The following is an 18,236-nucleotide window of genomic DNA, read 5'->3' on the forward strand; positions in this document are numbered from 1 at the left end:
AATCCAAAGGGGTGGCACAAAGTTTTGTAGATATGAGAGGCATTTGAAGGATCACGAGCAAAAGAGGAATGCTTTTGTCTTCCTTGTAGCTTGTGCAACCACTGTCTGTAATTTCTGTATTTCATCTTCCTTAGCTTGCTTTCTGATGGGGTTTGAGAGGAAGAAAAAGGGAAAAATTGATTGGTCTTATGATTGGGTAAATGAGGACGTGAGGAAGCATCCGTCTTTGTTTCTGGATGAGGATGCTGTGAAAGAGATAGATAAGAGTAAGATTGTGAGGGGTGGTTCTGGGGTTCGGTTAGAGTTACTTCCATGTTCTGACAGTGACCGAGTATTTCAAAGGGGGGAGGACTTTGAGTATTTTTACATGTATAGTTGTGTATTGGAGGAGTTGAGGGTAAAACTCCCTTTTACAGATTTTCAATGTTAGGTTCTTAAGCAGTTAAACTGTGCACCATCTCAACTTCACCCTAATGGCTGGGCATTTTTTCGTGGTTTTGAGATTCTGATGGAGTTCTTGGAAGAGATAGCTTCAGTGGAGTTATTTTTCTCCCTGTTTCAAGCTAAAGGTGTTTGGAAAGGTGGTTAGGTGAATTTGAATAGTTCATCGAGGTTTGCTATCTTTAAACTGTATAACTCGTCCTTTAAAAATTTTAAGGAAATGTATGTGAAGGTTAGTAATGCAGAGGGATATTTTCCTTTTTATGTGGACGAGCATTTGGGGGAAAAGTTTTCCCTTTGGTGGTGCTCGGAGCCTCAAAATATTCTCGGCCCTGAAACTATAAGTGGAAGGGATGAACGTATAATCGAGTATTTAGTTGAGGGTGTTGATAGGAAGGAGTTGATTTCTGTTTTTGATCTACTACAGTGGGACGAGAATATGCAGGCAGTGATAGATTACTTAGGTGAGTTATTTTTTAAACATTGTTGTTTTGAATGAAACTAAAATATAGTGGTAACTGTTTGATCTTGTTACTGTCAGGTGAAAAATATCCTAGGATTTCCGCGGCGACCCTTAGAGCTCGGGTAAAGAGTAAAAACTTGGATAAGGAGGGGTCGACGTCAAAGGTCGAGAAAATTGTTGGTGCTGGCGAGTTGAATCAGCCCAAGCCGAGAAGAGTAAAAGTGATTTTGAAGAAAAGGAAACATGATGTGGTGGATTTATCTGAGGGATCTGAGGATGTTAGGGATGAGGTCCCCATGGAGAAAATTCAAGGGTTTTTTGAAAACCAGAAGAAATTGTATGACGTTGCCGATCAGAGTGATGGCTCATATATGTGGGGGAAGGATTTTCCCTATATGGTTGTTGCCGACGAAGTTTTCCAGACATTGGCGGATGTGACTCTGGTGGAAGAAGTTGGTGACGTTGCTATTGATCAATATATGCAGGTATTGTATTGTTGTTTGTTTGTGGGTTTTTTATTTTATTTTTTTATAGATAGATATAGATTTTATTTGTTTTTGTTTTTTGTTGAAGGTGATTGGTCTTCGACTTGCCAGTTTGGGGCGTAGCCAGGAAAAGAAACATCGTAAAGTGGCCGAGCAAAAACAAGATCCAAAATTAAAGGAGGAGCTGGAGTTAAAAAATAATAGGGTTACCGAATTGGAAACTAGGCTGTCTGAGGTTGAGAAAGAGCTAAAGCTGACCAAGGAGAATTATACGAAGGAGGTGGAGGATGTGAAGAAGAAGGAAGCTGGCCTTTCCAATATGAGTGTTCGGGTAATTGAGGCGACTACAAAGTTGAAAGAGGTGGAGAAACAGAAGGGAGCAGATATCCTTGATTCTTTTGTTAAAGGATTTGAACGTGCTTCTCTTCAGGCCAAGTTCCTGGCTCCTGAGGTCGATTTCTCCTAGATGTATATGGGGAAGATCACCCGAGATGGATTTTTGGTGGACAATGATGGAGATGCCGAAGAGGAGGATGAAAATGTTGAACAGTAATGTTTGGTAGTATTTGTACATTTGCTTTGATCGTACTATGTTTTCGTTTGAGATATGTAATGGTAGTTGTTGGTAAACTGATTTGCTCCTATGTGAGCTGCTGACTGTTGTTGCCTATGCTTTTTTGAAAAAGAAAAGGCAATATATTTGATTATAGTTAGGTAATATTGCGTTTGAGCATGTATGGATTATTTGTTAGCAGTTATTTTGGATCAGTTGTGTGAATTGTACAACTGTGATGTTTGCTTGGTTAGTCATCTCTACAGAGATGTTGTTTGAATCTGTAGGTTTGGAACCTAAGTTGATTTTGTAGGAGGGATTAATAATCCATAGGTTTGTGAATTTTGATAAGGATAAATAATGATTTTGCTGTTTTGCAAAAGTTGCAAGTAATGCAGATAGTAGATGTATTTGTATAATGTTGATTGACCTGAGTCATTAGTTGTTTGATGGTTATATCTGATAAAGATATAATTTACAGGATGGGAGTGTCTAGTATAGATCGGAAATTTTGTTTGATATAGATGGCTAGTTGTTTATCCAATTTGTTTAATTATAGATCAGCAATTGGTTTATCTGATTTGTTTGATTTCGGATATAGTTCGGCAGAGTAATCATTTTGAATTCGGAAAGAAATTAAATATGCTCAAAGGAGGATAGAGTGAAAATATAAGATGCTCTATGTATTTATGGACCTTTGGTTACAAAGGTGTAGGTAGGCAAGCCTCGTTAAAACCTCTCCGAGCAAAACCCTTGTGGAAAAAATCTCGTGAGTAGGAAAAAGAGTACTCGCCTGTCCCTGTCTTTTAACTGTAATACAACTTTAAATATGATGTATGCTAACTTTTTTACAGGATGTGCCCAAGGTTGGCATGTGTTTTGGAACCATTGAAGATGCAAATCAATTTTATCAGAATTATGCCAAGCGCGTTGGTTTTGTTACTAAGATAAGGTTTACCCGAAGAGTTGGTAAAGATAAGGTTCCTAAGAATCAAATGATCACTTGCAATAGGGAGGGGAAACGCAAGTCTAGAGTTTCACCAATAGAAAAGACCAACCCTAGAACCAACTACAATTGCCCCGCAAGGATTTCTATTAGGTTGAATAAGGAGGGTCTTTGGATTATATTGAAGGTGTGTTTGGATCATTCACATCCTTGTGATCCAGAGATGGCAAAACTGTTGACACATAATAGAGAGATGACTATGCACATGTGTCGAGTCATTGAGAGGAATGATGAAGCAGGTGTGAGACCAAGCAAAACATATCAAGTATTGGTGGGTGAAGCGGGGGGTTTTTCTAAGATAAACTTAATGGAAAAAGATGTTAGGAACTATCTCAGCAGAAAGGTACGCAATGTTACGGAAGAAATGGATGCTAGGAAGATGTTGAAGTATTTTACACGGATGAAGGATATGAACTTTGATTTTTATTTTGATGTTGAACTTGATCAAAACAAGCGTCTCAAAACTATATTTTGGGCTGATGCTCGAAGTAGAGCAGCATATGAGTACTTTGGTGATGTAGCTTCGTTTGATACTACTTATAAAACCAATCGTTACGATATGCCATTTGGTTCCTTTGTGGGGGTTAATCACCATGGTAACTCAGTGCTTCTTGGGTGTAGTTTGTTGACTAAGGAAAATTCAGGCTCGTTTACTTGGTTATTTAATGCTTGGCTTACATGTATGCATGGAAAGGCTCCTAAAGGCATTATAACAGACCAATGCCTCGGAATACGAGCTGGAATTGAGAATATGATGCCAGAGACACGTCATAGGTTATGCATTTGGCACATTACGAAAAAGATTCCAGAAAAATTCAAAAGACACAAGAGATATGAAGAGTTACAAAGTGATTTAAATAATATTGTTTGGGAGTCCATTTCAGAAGATGATTTTCAAAATCAATGGAAAGATTTTCTGATTGAATATGGTCTAGAAGATAACAAGTGGCTATCAGGTACTTCTCTAAACATGAATTTTTATATTTTGCACATAGGAATTAGCATATTGGTATTTAAAAAGTATCAAGTGGCAATCATATTCTATTTGCTAGAATTCTAACACGTGTTTGAATATGCCTCTAGTACAATCTTCTTATTCTAATATTTTTTAAGCTTCATTGCATTATTGACATGTTTATGACAACATTTGCATCCACTTTTGTTAAGTTTGCTCACAAATTTTTTTTATGTATATTTGTTTACTATGATACATAGATATCTATGAAGAAAGACATTGTTGGGTTCCAATTTTTTTTTGACAACTTTTTTTGGGCTGGTATGAGATCCACACAACGAAGTGAGAGCATGCATTCATATTTTGACAAATTTATAAATAACAAGAGCTTGTTGATTCAATTTATCAAACAATATGATAATTGCCTTGGATAGAAAGAGCAACAAGAAAGGGAGGCTGATGTTGAAGACTATAAATCAATAATACCTTGTGCCACTAATTCCTTAATAGAGAAGCAATTTCAAGGTGCCTATACTAATGCAAAGTTTAAGGAAGTACAAAAACAATTTAGAAAGAAAGCAAATTGTATTTTGCACCTTATGAAAGCAGTTTCTACATCTAAAGTCTATTCTATTTTGGAGGATGTATCTACTTCTAAAGAGAGGGTTTATGAAGTTAACTACAATGCGGAAACGAAGGATATTACATGCATGTGTCAAATGTTTGAATCAAGAGGCATATTATGCCGTCATAGCTTGGTTGTCCTAGGGCATGAACGCGTGAGAGAAATTCCAAGAAGATACATTTTGGACTGCTGGAGCAAACTTGTGAAGCAAAGACATAGTGATATTAAGAGCAGCCATGATCCAAGTTTGTTGAATCCAAAAACAGAGAGGTTTGATGATTTATGCTCCCATTCGAACAGTGTTGCTCAATTTGCATCCCAAACAAAGGAAACAAGTGATATCTTACATCGTTATCTTGATATGGCTATGGCGGAGTGTCAAAATCATGTTGCTAACTCATCATCTAATGCCAATGAGTTAGATAATTGATGAGCGGATAATTTATACGCTTTTTGGCACTGTTTTTAGTATGTTTTTAGTATATTTTAGTTAGTTTTTATTATATTTTTATTAGTTTTTATTTAAAATTCACTTTTCTGGACTTTACAATGAGTTTGTGTATTTTTCTATGATTTCAGGTATTTTCTGGCTGAAATTGAGGGACCTGAGCAAAAATCTGATTCAGAGGCTGAAAAAGGACTGCAGATGCTGTTGGATTCTGATCTCCCTGCACTCGAAGTGAATTTTCTGGAGCTACAGAAGCCCAATTGGCGTGCTCTCAATTGTGTTGGAAAGTCTACATCCTGGGATTTCCAGAAATATATAATAGTCCATACTTTGCCTAAGATTTGATGGCCCAAACCGGTGTTCCAAGTCAGCTTAAGAATTCTGGCGTTTAACGCCAGAACTGGCATAAAAGCTGGAGTTAAACGCCCAAACTGGCACAAAAGCTGGCGTTTAACTCCAAGAAAAGTCTCTACACATGAAAGCTTCAATGCTCAGCCCAAGCACACACCAAGTGAGCCCCAGAAGTGGATTTTTACACTAAACACCCTAGCTTACTCATTTTCTGTAACCCTAGGTCACTAGTTTACTATAAAAACTACTTTTAGTGATTCATCTTGTACCTCATGACACTTTACATGTTTCATATTGTATATTCTATGACATGAGTCTCTAAACCCCATTGTTGGGGGTGAGGAACTCTGCTGTTCTTCATGAATTAATGCAATTACTACTGTTTTCCATTCTATCACGCTTGCTTCTATTCTAAGATATTCATTCGCACTTCAACCTGATGAATGTGATGATCTGTGACAATCATCATCATTCTCACCTATGAACGCGTACCTGACAACCACCTCCGTTCTACATGCAATCAAGCGTGAATGTGTATCTCTTGGGTTTCTAATCTAAGATTGGAACCTTCGTGGTATAGGCTAGAATTATTGGCGGCCATTCCTGAGATCCGGAACGTCTAAACCTTGTCTGTGGTATTCTGAGTAGGATCTGGGAAGGGATGACTGTGACGAGCTTCAAACTCGCGAGTGTTGGGCGTAGTGACAGACGCAAAAGGATCAATGGATCCTATTCCGACATGATCGAGAACTGACAGATGATTAGCCGTGCGGTGACAGCGCATTTGGAATATTTTCACTGAGAGGACGGGAAGTAGCCATTGACAACGGTGATGTCCAACATAAAGCTTGCCATGGAAGGGGCCTTGCGTGCATGAAGAAGAAGACAGTAGGAAAGCAGAGATTCAGAAGACAAAGCATCTCCAAAACCTCAACCTATTCTTCATTACTGCATAACAAGTATTTATTTCATGTTCTTTTACTTTTTACAATTAAATCTGAGAATTATTGATATCCTGACTAAGAGTTACAAGATAACCATAGCTTGCTTCAAGCCGACAATCTCCGTGGGATCGACCCTTACTCACGTAAGGTATTACTTGGACGACCCAGTGCACTTGCTGGTTAGTTGTGCAGAATTGCAACAGTGTGATTGTGATTTCGTGCACCAAGTTTTTGGCGCCGTTGCCGGAAAATTGTTCGAGTTTAGACAACTGACGGTTTATCTTGTTGCTTAGATTAGGAATATTTTATTTTTGTTAGTTTAGAGTCTTTTATTTGAGTTAGTTTCATATTTTAAGTTTGGTGTCGATTGCATGCTTTTACTTTCTTTTAATTTTTCGAATTTACATGTTCTTAGTTTTTTCTTGATCTTTAAAAGTTCTAAGTTTGGTGTCTTCTTTGTGTTTTCCCTTTAAATTTTCGAAAATTTGTGTTTGATTTTCTAAAAATTTTAAGTTTGGTGTTTTTATGCTTTTATTTACTTAAAAAATTTTCAAAAAAGTGTTCTTGGTGTTCATCTTGACATTCTAAGTTTTCTTGTTTGTTCTCTTTGTTTTGATCTAAAATTTCTAAGTTTAGTGTCGTTTTGTTGTTTTTCTCTTTCCTCATTAAAATTTAAAAATAAAAAAATATCTTTTCCTTATTTTACTCATAATTTTCGAAATTTAACATTAAAGTAGTCAAAGATTTTCAAAATCATATCTCTTCTTTTTAATCAAGTCAAAATTCTAATTTCAAAAATTGATCTTTTCAAATCTTTTTAAAAAAAAAATCAAATCTTTTTAATTTCTTCAATCATATCTTTTCAATCATATCTTTTTTTTATAAATTGCAATCATATCTTCTCAATCATATCTTTTTCAAAATAATTTTCAATCATATCTTTTTTATTGCTAATTTCAAAATCTTTTTAATTAATTAATTAATTTAGTTTTCAATTTGCTTTTATTTTGTTTTCTTTTTGTTTTCGAAACTTTATTTTATTTTCCATTTATTTTACTTTATTTTATTCGGTTACTTTTAATTAAATAAAATAAAATAAAATAAAAACAAAAATATATTTTATTTGCAATCCACATCATCTCCCTTTCTCCATCATGGACCTAAGTGGAGGTGAATAGTCCAGAAGGACTCTGGGGTCATATGCTAACCCCATTACAGCTGCATATGGGAGTAGCATCTGTATACCTCCCATCAAAGCAAGCAGTTTTGAGCTAAATCCTCAACTCATTATCATGGTGCAGCCAAATTGCCAGTATTCTGGTCTTTCACAGGAAGAACCTACTGAGTTTCTGGCACAGTTCTTACAAATTGCTAACACAGTACGTGATAAAGAAGTGGATCAGGATGTCTACAGATTATTACTATTTTCATTTGCTATAAAAGATCAAGCTAAGAGGTGGTTAAATAACCAACCCACAGCAAGCATAAAAATATGGAGACAGTTATCAGACAAATTCCTGAATCAATTTTACCCTCCAAAAAAGATGACACAGTTGAGACTGGACATCCAAGGCTTTAAACAAGAGGATCATGAATCTCTTTATAATGCTTGGGAGAGGTACAGAGGGATGCTAAGGAAATGCCCCTCTGAAATGTTTTCAGAGTGGGTACAGCTAGACATCTTCTACTATGGGCTTACAGAAAGAGCTCAAATATCTCTAGATCACTCGGCTGGTGGATTTATACACATGAGAAAAACAATTGAAGAGGCTCAAGAACTCATAGATACAGTTGTTAGAAATCAACATCTGTACTCAAACAGTGAGTCCTCCATAAAAGAAAAGGCTATGGCAGTAACTACTGATCCTAATCCTCAAGAACAGATTGTTGAACTTAATCAGCAATTACTCCTTATGACAAAACAATTAATAGAATTTAAAGAGATGCTCCAAGACACTAAAAATGCTAACAAGAATATAGAAGCACAATTAAATCAGACAAGACAGCAGCTATCTAAACAGATAACAGAAGAATGCCAAGCTGTTCAACTAAGGAGCGGGAAGACATTGAATAATTCAGCTCAAAATAGTAAAAAGCCAAGAAAGGAACAACTGACAGAGGATGACCAAACCACTGCACAAAATCCCTCTGAGGACAGCAAGAGCCCAGAGAGGAATAATTCTGGCGTTCAAACGCCAGAAAAAGGGTGGGAAGCTGGCGTTAAACGCCCATTCCTTACCCAGTTCTGGCGTTCAAACGCCAATGAGGGATCAGACACCTGCAAGTGCTGATAGTAACCCCTCTAAGAAGGCTTCTGCAACCACTTCTGTAGGGAATAAACCTGCAGCAACTAAGGTTGAAGAATATAAAGCCAAGATGCCTTATCCTCAGAAACTCCGCCAAGCGGAACAGGATAAACAATTTGCCCGCATTGCAGACTATCTCAGGACTCTTGAAATAAAGATCCTGTTTGCAGAGGCACTTGAGCAAATACCCTCTTATGCTAAGTTCATGAAAGAAATCTTAAGTCATAAGAAGGATTGGAGAGAAACTGAAAGAGTGTTTCTCACTGAAGAATGCAGTGCAGTCATTCTGAAAAGCTTACCAGAAAAGCTTCAAGATCCAGGAAGCTTTATGATACCATGCATATTAGAGGGTTCTTGTACCAAGACAGCTCTATGTGACCTTGGAGCAAGTATCAACCTAATACCTGCATCCACTATCAGAAAGCTTGGGTTGACTGAAGAAGTCAAACCAACCCGGATATGTCTTCAACTTGCTGATGGCTCCATTAAATATCTATCAGGAATCATTGAGGACATGATTGTCAAGGTTGGGCCATTTGTCTTTCCCACTGACTTTGTAGTGCTGGAAATGGAGGAGCATAAGAGTGCAACTCTCATTCTAGGAAGACATTTCCTAGCAACTGGACGAACTCTCATTGATGTCCAAAAAGGGGAAGTGACCCTGAGAGTCAATGAGGATGAGTTCAAGTTAAATGCTGTCAAAGTTATGTAGCATCCAGACACATCAATTGACTGCATGAGCGCTGATATTATTGACTCTTTGGTGGAAGAGATCAATATGACTGAGAGTCTTGAATCAGAGCTAGAGGACATCTTTAAGGATGTTCAGCCTGATCTGGAGGAACCAGAGGAAATAAAAGAACCTCTAAAAATCCCCCAGGAAGAGGAGAAACCTCCTAAACCTGAGCTCAAACCACTACCACCATCCCTGAAATATACATTTCTGGGAGAGAGTGGCACTTTTCAAGTGATCATAAGCTCTGCTTTAAATCCACAGGAAGAGAAAGCACTAATTCAAGTGCTAAGGACACACAAGACAGCTCTTGGGTGGTCCATAAGTGATCTTAAGGGCATTAGCCCAGCAAGATGCATGCACAAGATCCTATTGGAGGATGATGCCAAACCAGTGGTTGGTATGCGAAATTGTGATCATCAACAATGGCGCCAAAGGACTTGGAGCTCTTAAACGTGAATCACACTTTGTCACAATTCCGCACAACTAACCAGCAAGTGCACTGGGTCGTCCAAGTAATACCTTACGTGAGTAAGGGTCGATCCCACGGAGACTGTCGGCTTGAAGCAAGCTATGGTCACCTTGTAAATCTCAGTCAGGCGAATTCAGATGGTGATAGAGAATTGATAATTAAAAGATAAATAAAACATAAAATAAAGATAGAGATACTTATGTAATTCTTTGGTTGGAATTTCAGATAAGCGTATGAAGATGCTTTGTTCCTCCTGAACCTCTGCTTTCCTATTGCCTTCTTCCAATCATTCATACTCTTTTCCATGGCAAGCTTTATGTTGGACATCACCGTTGTCAATGGCTACTTCCCGTCCTCTCAGTGAAAACGTTCCAAATGTGCTGTCACCACATGGCTAATCATCTGTCGGTTCTTGATCATGCTGGAATAGGATCCGTTGATCCTTTTGCGTCTGTCACACGCCCAACAATCGCGAGTTTGAAGCTCGTCACAGTCATCCCTTCCTAGATCCTACTCAGAATACCACAGACAAGGTTTAGACGTTCCGGATCTCAGGAATGGCCACCAATAATTCTAGCCTATACCACGAAAGTTCCAATCTTAGATTAGAAACCCAAGAGATACGCATTCAAGTCATTGCTAGTAGAACAGAGGTGGTTGTCAGGCACATGTTCATAGGTGAGAATGATGATGAGTGTCACAGATCATCACATTCATCAAGTTGAAGAACGAATAAATATCTTAGAGAAGAAGTAGGCATGAATTGAATAGAAGAACAATAGTACTTTGTATTAATTCATGAAGAACAACAGAGCTCCACACCTTAATCTATGGTGTGTAGAAACTCCACCATTGAAAATACATAAGAACAAAAGGTCTAGGCATGGCCAAATGGCTAGCCCCCAAACATGAAAAGGTCTATCAAAAGTATGGGTAAAAGATAGATAATACAATAGCAAAAGGTCCTATTTATAAAAAACTAGTAGCCTAGGGTTACAGAAATAGGTAATTAATGCAGAAATCTTCTTCCGGGTCCACTTGGTATGTGCTTGGGCTGAGCATTGAAGCTTTCATGTGTAGAGACTTTTCTTGGAGTTAAGCGCCAGCTTTTGTGCCAGTTTGGGCGTTTAACTCCAGCTTTTATGCCAGTTCTGGAGTTAAACGCCAGAATTCTTGAGCTGACTTGGAACATCGGTTTGGGCCATCAAATCTTAGGCAAAGTATGGACTATTATATATTGCTGGAAAGCCCAGGATGTCTACTTTCCAACGCAATTAAGAACGCGCCAATTGGGCTTCTGTAGCTCCAGAAAATTCACTTCGAGTGCAGGGAGGTCAGAATCCAACAGCATCTGCAGTCCTTTTTCAGCCTCTGAATCAGATTTTTGCTCAGGTCCCTCAATTTCAGCCAGAAAATACTTGAAATCACAGAAAAATACCCAAACTCATAGTAAAGTCCAGAAGAATGGTTTTTAAATAAAAACTAATAAAAATATAATAAAAACTAACTAAAATATACTAAAAACATACTAAAAACAATGCCAAAAAGCGTATAAATTATCCGCTCATCAGTGGTTCAATCACAGAGGCGGCTAAATCCAGCCATGAAGGAGGTGGTGCAGAAAGAGGTCACTAAGTTACTAGAGGCTGGGATTATTTATCCTATTTCTGATAGCCCCTGGGTGAGCCCTGTCCAAGTTGTCCACAAGAAGGGAGGCATGACAATGGTTCATAATGAAAAGAATGAACTGGTTCCCACAAGAACAGTTATAGGATGGCGCATGTGTATTGACTACAGAAGGCTCAATACAGCCACCAGAAAGGATCATTTTCCTTTACCATTCATAGACCAGATGCTAGAGAGACTAGCAGGCCATGAATACTACTGCTTTTTAGATGGCTATTCAGGCTACAACCAAATTGCAGTGGATCCTCAAGACCAAGAGAAAATAGCATTCACATGTCCATCTGGAGTATTTGCTTACAGAAGAATACCTTTTGGTCTGTGCAATGCACCTGCAACCTTTCAGAGGTGCATGCTTTCTATCTTCTCTGATATGGTAGAGAAGTTCCTGGAAGTCTTCATGGATGACTTCTCAGTATTTGGAGACTCATTCAACTCCTGTCTTGACCATCTAGCACTTGTCCTGAAAAGGTGCCAAGAGACTAACCTGGTCTTAAACTGGGAAAATGTCACTTTATGGTGACTGAAGAAATTGTCCTTGGGCATAAAATTTCAAGCAAGGGAATAGAGGTGGATCAAGTCAAGGTAGAGGTGATTGAAAAATTACCACCACCTGCCAATGTTAAGGCAATCAGAAGCTTTCTGGGGCATGCAGGATTCTATAGGAAGTTCATAAAGGATTTTTCAAAAATTGCAAAACCTCTGAGCAACCTGCTAGCTGCTGACACGCCATTTGTGTTTGACACAGAGTGTCTGCAGGCGTTTGAGACCCTGAAAGCTAAGCTGGTTACAGCACCAGTCATCTCTGCACCAGACTGGACATTACCATTCGAACTAATGTGTGATGCCAGTGACCATGCCATTAGTGTAGTGTTGGGACAGAGGCATAACAAGCTTCTACACGTCATTTACTATGCCAGCCGTGTTTTAAATGATACCCAGAAGAATTACACAACCACAGAAAAAGAGCTACTTACAGTGGTTTATGCCATTGACAAGTTTAGATCCTATTTAGTAGGTTCAAAAGTGATAGTGTATACTGACCATGCTGCTCTTAAATATCTACTCACAAAGCAGGATTCAAAACCCAGGCTCATAAGATGGGTGTTGCTTCTGCAAGAGTTTGATATAGAAATAAGAGACAGAAAATGGACAGAGAACCAGGTAGCTGATCACCTGTCCCGGATAGAACCAGTAGCAGGGGCGTCCCTCCCTCCTACTGAAATCTCTGAGACCTTTCCGGATGAGCAACTTTTTGCCATTCAGGAAGCACCATGGTTTGCAGACATTGCAAATTATAAAGCTGTGAGGTTCATACCCCAGGAGTATAGCGGGGTGCAAAAGAAAAAACTAATTTCAGATGCAAAGTACTCTGCCTATGGGATGAGCCATACCTCTTTAAGAGATGTGTAGACGGAATGATCCGCAGATGCGTACCTAGAGAGGAGGCACAAAAGATCCTATGGCATTGCCACGGATCACAGTATGGAGGACATTTCGAAGGTGAGCGAACAGCCACTAAGGTCCTCCAATGTGGCTTCTACTGGCCTACTATCTATAGAGATGCCCGAGAGTTTGTGCGTAACTGTGATAGTTGCCAAAGAGCTGGCAACTTACCTCATGGTTACGCCATGCCTTAACAAGGGATCTTAGAGATTGAGTTGTTTGATGTATGGGGTATTGACTTCATGGGTCCTTTCCCACCATCATACTCAAACACTTACATTCTGGTGGCAGTAGACTACGTATCTAAATGGGTGGAAGCAATTGCCACACCCACTAATGATACCAAGACTGTGCTGAAGTTCCTCTAGAAATATATTTTCAGTAGATTTGGTGTTCCCAGAGTATTAATCAATGATGGGGGCACTCATTTTTGCAATAAACAGCTTTACTCTGCTATGGTCCGATATGGAATTAGCCACAAAGTGGCAACTCCGTATCATCCACAGACAAATGAGCAGGCTGAAGTCTCTAATAGAGAACTAAAAAGAATTCTAGAATGGACTGTAATTGTCCGTAGAAAGGATTGGGCAAAGAGCTTGGATGATGCTCTGTGGGCATACAGAACAGCATTCAAGACTCCTATAGGAACCTCTCCATACCAGCTTGTGTATGGTAAGGCCTGTCATCTGCCCGTGAAACTGGAACATAAAGCCTACTGGGCGACCAGATTCCTAAACCTGGATGCTAAGTTAGCTGGTGAGAAAAGATTGCTCCAGCTAAATGAGCTAGAGGAGTTTAGACTCAATGCTTTTGAAAATGCAAAAATTTATAAGGAAAAAGCAAAAAAATGGCATGATAAGAAATTGTCATCTAGAGTCTTTGAGCCAGGATAAAAAGTTCTGCTGTTCAACTCTAGGCTCAGATTATTTCCCGGAAAATTAAAATCCCGGTGGAGGGGACCATATGTGATTACAGAAGTGTCACCATATTCATATGTTGAGCTTCAAGATATTGATTCTGACAAAAAGTTCATTGTTAATGGACAGAGAATCAAACATTATCTTGAAAACAATTTTGAGCAAGAATGCTCAAAACTGAGGCTTCAATGAAGCTCAGTAAAAGTCCAGCTAAAGACAATAAAGTAGCGCTTACTGGGAGGCAACCCAGCCATTAGCAGGTTATTTGTTTTAATTAATACTTGTAGAAGTTTGATATACATTTTCTTCAAAGGTTAATCATCAAAACCGAAGGAATTCACAGAGTTACAGAAGGATTCAGTGCAAAAAGAAGAGAAAAGGAGCTTGCTGACAAGAAAACGCCAGTAAAGGGCATTTTGGGCGTTAAACGCCAGAATGGGTACCATTCTGGGTGTTTAACGCCAGAATTGCAGCATCTTGGGCATTCAGCAAAACGCCCAGTGATAAAGGGGTTTTTGGCGTTTAACATCAGCCAGGGTACCTGGCTGGGCGTTAAACGCCCATAATGGCCAACAATTGGGCGTTAAACGCCAGAATGGATACCATTCTGAGCGTTTAACGCCAGAAAGGCAGGGGGAGGAGATTTTGTTTCCAACTTCAAATTTTTTCAAATTTTCATGTTTTGACTCATAATTTTCTGCATAAACATGTTTCAAACTTTCATCATTCACCCTCAATTTTCAAAAATTCAAAAATTTTCTAAATCTCTTTTCAATTTTCTTTCAAATCCTTCCCAAATCTTCTTCAAAAACTCAATTATCTTCTTAATTTCTTTCCAAATCTTTCTCAACTCATCATATCATCTCTTAATTCTTAGATGTATAACCAAATTTTCAGATTTAACATCTTTATATCTTTTTCAATTAAAAAAATCTCATCTTTTTCATATCATGATTTTATTTTCTTCCATCAATCATATCTCTATATCATATCTCTTTCAAGTTTTTCAAAATCCCTCCCCTCCTCCTATAAATACACATTTGGCCAACCCCTCCTCTCCACCATTCGAATTTGCCTTTTCTCCTCTCTCTCCCCTTTCCTTTCTTTTGCTTGAGGGCAAGCAAACCTCTAAGTTTGGTGTGTTTTTCCGTGATCACTGAGCTAAGACTCATCAAGATCATGGCACCTAAGGGAAAACAAACCAAATCAAGAGGCAAGAAAGAGAATACTCCAAAGAGTCTTTGGAATCAAGAGAGGTTCCTAACCAAAGAACATGCAGACCATTACCACAAAATAATGGGTCTGAGGTCAGTGATTCCAGAAGTTAAATTCAATCTGAAAGAAGATGAATATCCGGAGATCCAAGAGCAAATTCGAAACATAGGATGGGAAATTCTAGCTAATCCTGAAACAAAGGTTGGAAGAAACATGGTTCAGGAATTCTACTTAAATCTGTGGCTAACAGATAGAGAATAACTGGAACCGCCTTCCACACCTACCGAACTATGGTCAGAGGAAGGCTTATTTACTTCCATCTGGACAAAATAAGAGAGGTCTTCAACCTGCCTCAACTACAAGATGATCCAGAATCCTTTAATAGGGGAATGGTGAGAGTAGATAAGGGGTTGGATCAAGTTCTAGAAGACATATGCCTCCCTGGAACTAAGTGGATAACCAATTCAAAAGGTGTCCCAAACCAACTCAAGAGGGGAGATCTCAAACCAGTTGCAAGAGGCTGGTTGGACTTCATTGGGCATTCTATATTGCCTACTAGCAACCGCTCTGAGGTCACTGTCAAAAGAGCAGTGATGATTCATTGTATTATGCTTGGAAAAGAAGTGGAGATTCATCATCTGATTTCTTGTGAGATTTACACAATTGCAAACAAGAACTCCACTGAAGCCGAACTGGCCTACCCAAGCTTAATTTCTCTGTTATGTAAAGATGCTGGGGTGAGGATGGGAGTAGATGAATTCATCCCAATTGAACACCCAATCACCAAGAAGTCAATGGAAAGACAAGTGCAAGACAACTCCATAAAAAGGAGGGCACAGGAGTTCCTCCCAGAAATTCCTAAAATTGACTACTGGACCCGCCTAGAAGCATCTGTTACCAAGCTGCAAGAAGCTATGGAACAACTTAAGGAAGAACAGCAGAATCAAAACTGCATGCTATGCAAACTGCTGAAGGAACAGGAGAAGCAGGGGCGTGAGCTACAGGAGCTGAAGCGTCAGAAGCTCTCCCTTGAAGGACCAAGCACCCCACAGATTGAGGGAGCATCCACTTCTCAAAATCAAGGTTGTTGAGTCCTAACTCTGTGATAACCTTTATTATTAAGAGTCATTTATTTTTTTGTTTTTTTTTTTCGTCTTCTATTATTATTAGAGTGCTCTTATATTTATTTTTGAGTCTTATTGTCATTCCATGATTAATAAAATTTAAAGTTTATGTCTTAAAGTTATGAATGTCCTATGAATCCATCACCTTTCTTAATTAAAAAGTATTTTTAATTGAAAAAGAAAAAAGAAGTACATAAATTTCAAATTTTAGAACAGTTTAATTATTTTGATGTGGTGGCAATACTCTTGTTTTCTGAATGAATGCTTGAACAGTACATATGTTTGAATTTGTTGTTTCTGAATGTTAAAATTGTTGGCTCTTGAAAGAATGATGGAAAAGGAAAAATGTTATTGATAATCTGAAAAATAAAAAAAATTGATTCTTGAAGCAAAAAAAAGCAGTGAATAAAAAAAAAGAAAGAAAAAGAGGATGATATGCGAAAAAAAAAGAGAGAGAAAAAGAAAGAAAAAGCAAGCAGAAGAAGCCAGTAGCCCTTTAAACCAAAAGGCAAGGGTAATAAAAAGGATCCAATACTTTGAGCATCAGTGGATAGGAGGGCCCTCAGGAATGAAATCCTGGCCTAAGCGGCTAAACCAAGCTGTCCCTAACCATGTGCTTGTGGCGTGAAGGTGTCAAGTGAAAACTTGAGACTGAGCGGTTAAAGTCGTGGTCCAAAGCAAAAAGAGTGTGCTTAAGAGCTCTGGACACCTCTAATTGGGGACTCTAGCAAAGCTGAGTCACAATCTGAAAAGGTTCACCCAGTTATGTGTCTGTGGCATTTATGTATCCGGTAGTAATACTGGAAAACAAAATGCTTAGGGTCACGGCCAAGACTCATAAAGTAGCTGTGTTCAAGAATCAACATACTTAACTAGGAGAATCAATAACACTATCTGGATTCTGAAGTCCTATAGAAGCCAATCATTCTGAACTTCAAAGGATAAAGTGAGATGCCAAAACTGTTCAGAGGCAAAAAGCTAAAAGCCCCGCTCATCTAATTAATACTGATCTTCATAGATATTTTTGGAATTCATTGTATATTCTTTTCTTTTTATCCTATTTGATTTTCAGTTGCTTGGGGACAAGCACCAATTTAAGTTTGGTGTTGTAATGAGCGGATAATTTATACGTTTTTTGGCACTATTTTTAGTATGTTTTTAGTATATTTTAGTTAGTTTTTATTATATTTTTATTAGTTTTTATTTAAAATTCACTTTTCTGGACTTTAATATGAGTTTGTGTATTTTTCTGTGATTTCAGGTATTTTCTGGCTGAAATTGAGGGACCTGAGCAAAAATCTGATTCAGAGGCTGAAAAAGGACTGCAGATGCTGTTGGATTTTGACATCTCTGCACTCGAAGTGGATTTTCTGGAGATAAAGAAGCCCAATTGGCGCGCTCTCAATTGCGTTGAAAAGTAGACATCCTGGGCTTTCCAGCAATATATAATAGTCGATACTTTGCCCAAGATTTGATGGCCCAAACTGGCGTTCCAATTCAGCTTAAGAATTCTGGCATTTAACGCCAGAACTGGCATAAAAGCTGGAGTTAAACGCCCAAACTGGCACAAAAGCTGGCGTTTAACTCCAAGAAAAGTCTCTACACATGAAAGCTTCAATGCTCAGCCCAAGCACACACCAAGTGGGCACCGGAAGTGGATTTTTACACTAAACACCCTAGCTTACTCATTTTCTGTAACCCTAGGTCACTAGTTTACTATAAAAACTACTTTTAGTGATTCATCTTGTACCTCATGACACTTTACACGTTTCATATTGTATCTTCTACGACATGAGTCTCTAAACCCCATTGTTGGGGGTGAGGAGCTCTGCTGTTCTTCATGAATTAATGCAATTACTACTATTTTTCATTCTATCACGCTTGCTTCTATTCTAAGATATTCATTCGCACTTCAACCTGATGAATGTGATGATTCGTGACAATCATCATCATTCTCACCTATGAACGCGTGCTTGATAACCACCTCCGTTCTACATGCAATCAAGCTTGAATGTGTATCTCTTGGGTTTCTAATCTAAGATTGGAACCTTCGTGGTATAGGCTAGAAT

At 38.5% G+C, this 18,236-nt stretch overlaps 1 protein-coding gene across 1 annotated transcript; it reads left to right on the plus strand.

Annotated features, from left to right (window-relative positions):
* The first annotated feature begins 1,861 nt into the window (after nucleotides 1-1,861).
* Nucleotides 1,862-4,958, plus strand: LOC107606593 (protein FAR-RED IMPAIRED RESPONSE 1-like). Its single transcript, XM_021107705.2, has 4 exons — nucleotides 1,862-1,938; nucleotides 2,159-2,225; nucleotides 2,797-3,904; nucleotides 4,414-4,958. The coding sequence occupies exons 1-4, from the start codon at nucleotides 1,862-1,864 to the stop codon at nucleotides 4,956-4,958; spliced, it is 1,797 nt and encodes a 598-aa protein (XP_020963364.2).
* Nucleotides 4,959-18,236: the final 13,278 nt, after the last annotated feature.

This window comes from Arachis ipaensis, chromosome B7 (assembly GCF_059453495.1).
Source record: "Arachis ipaensis isolate K30076 ecotype BB chromosome B7, ASM5945349v1, whole genome shotgun sequence".
Lineage (NCBI taxonomy): Eukaryota > Viridiplantae > Streptophyta > Magnoliopsida > Fabales > Fabaceae > Arachis > Arachis ipaensis.

Excerpts from the sequence above, each read along its gene's own strand:
- LOC107606593 (XM_021107705.2), top strand. The coding sequence starts at position 1,862 with ATGGGGAAGATCACCCGAGATGGATTTTTGGTGGACAATGATGGAGAT. Across the intron at positions 1,939-2,158 it reads GAGGATGAAAATGTTGAACA|TTGTGTGAATTGTACAACTG; the intron begins GTAATGTTTGGT and ends ATTTTGGATCAG. Across the intron at positions 2,226-2,796 it reads CAGAGATGTTGTTTGAATCT|GATGTGCCCAAGGTTGGCAT; the intron begins GTAGGTTTGGAA and ends ACTTTTTTACAG.